Consider the following 1102-nt stretch of genomic DNA (forward strand, 5'->3'; position numbering starts at 1 on the left):
GCCCCACTCGGCCCAGGCCAGCGCCAGCAGCTTCCCCAAGGCCACCGGTGCCCTGGTGTCCCCCCCGTCGCCGGGCGCTGGCGCCGCCCAAGCCAACAGTGCCGCGGCCACCGCCACGTGTGTCACGGCCACCCAGGCAGGCGTGGCAGTGGCCAACAGCACCGGGGCAGCACTGCCCGGCACCAGGAGGCTCCGCAGGGTGAGGAAGGTGGCGGGGCTGAGGCCCAGGATGATGGCAGCTCCTGGGGGACCCTCTGGCACCAGCAGCCTCTGGGTCATGGCAAACGCTGGCAGACGCAGGGTGGCCTCCAGCCAGGTGGCCACCAGGCCCAGCTGGGCCAGTGCCGGGGCCAAGTGGGCCAGTGCTGCCAGCAGCACCAGGTCAACCAGGAGCAGGAGGGAGGCCAGACGGATGGCAGGGAGCAGTGCCATGGCAGAGGATCACCAGTAAGGACCAGTGCTCACCAGAAAGGACCAGCTGGTCCCAGCAAACAGTGCTCAGCACCCTAGGGAATTCACCAGGAAACATCAGTGCTTCCAGTCCCAGCCCCCCAGTCCCAGCCCAGACCGACAGGAGTACCCTGGGGTGCTCACCAGTTGACACCACTGCTCCCAGACTCCAGCCAGCACCCTAGGGATCACCCAGTAAAGACCAGTGCTCCCAATCCATCCCCCAGTCCTAGCTTGGATCCTCAAGACTCTGCCCAGCACCCTTGGGTGCTCAGCAGCCAATACCAGTGTTCCCAGTTCAGCCCCCTAAACCATCCCTGGACACTGCCCAGCACCCTGGAGTGCTCACCAGTCAACACCAGTGCCCCCAGTTCAGCTCCCCTGGACGGCACTCAGCACCCTAGGAAATTCACCAGTAAACACCAGTGCTCCCAGTCCAGCCCCCAGTCCCAGCCTAGACCCTCAAAACCCTACCCAGGACACTGGGGGTATTCACCAGTAAAGAGCAGCGCTCCCACTGCAGTTCCTTCAGCTCCCATGCCCAGCGCCCTGCAGCACACACCAGCGCGCCCAGCAGCCCCAGTCCCACCCGGTACTTCCCAGCACGGCCCCGCTGCGCTGCCCTTGGTTTCACTTTCCAGGCGCCGCCCCC

General features: G+C 65.8%; 1 protein-coding gene across 1 annotated transcript in view; it reads right to left on the reverse strand.

Annotated features, from left to right (window-relative positions):
* The window catches only part of TAP2 (transporter 2, ATP-binding cassette, sub-family B (MDR/TAP)), a gene marked incomplete at its 3' end in the record, with an annotated part of 8800 nt that extends 8368 nt beyond the window's left edge, over nucleotides 1-432 (reverse strand). Inside the window, 1 exon segment of the mRNA XM_010003761.1 lies at nucleotides 3-432. Within this exon segment, the coding sequence (XP_010002063.1) occupies nucleotides 3-432 (430 nt within the window).
* Between the last annotated feature and the right edge of the window lie 670 nt (nucleotides 433-1102).

Source organism: Chaetura pelagica, unplaced genomic scaffold (assembly GCF_000747805.2).
Source record: "Chaetura pelagica isolate M959 unplaced genomic scaffold, ChaPel_1.0 scaffold561, whole genome shotgun sequence".
NCBI classification, from domain to species: Eukaryota; Metazoa; Chordata; class Aves; order Apodiformes; family Apodidae; genus Chaetura; species Chaetura pelagica.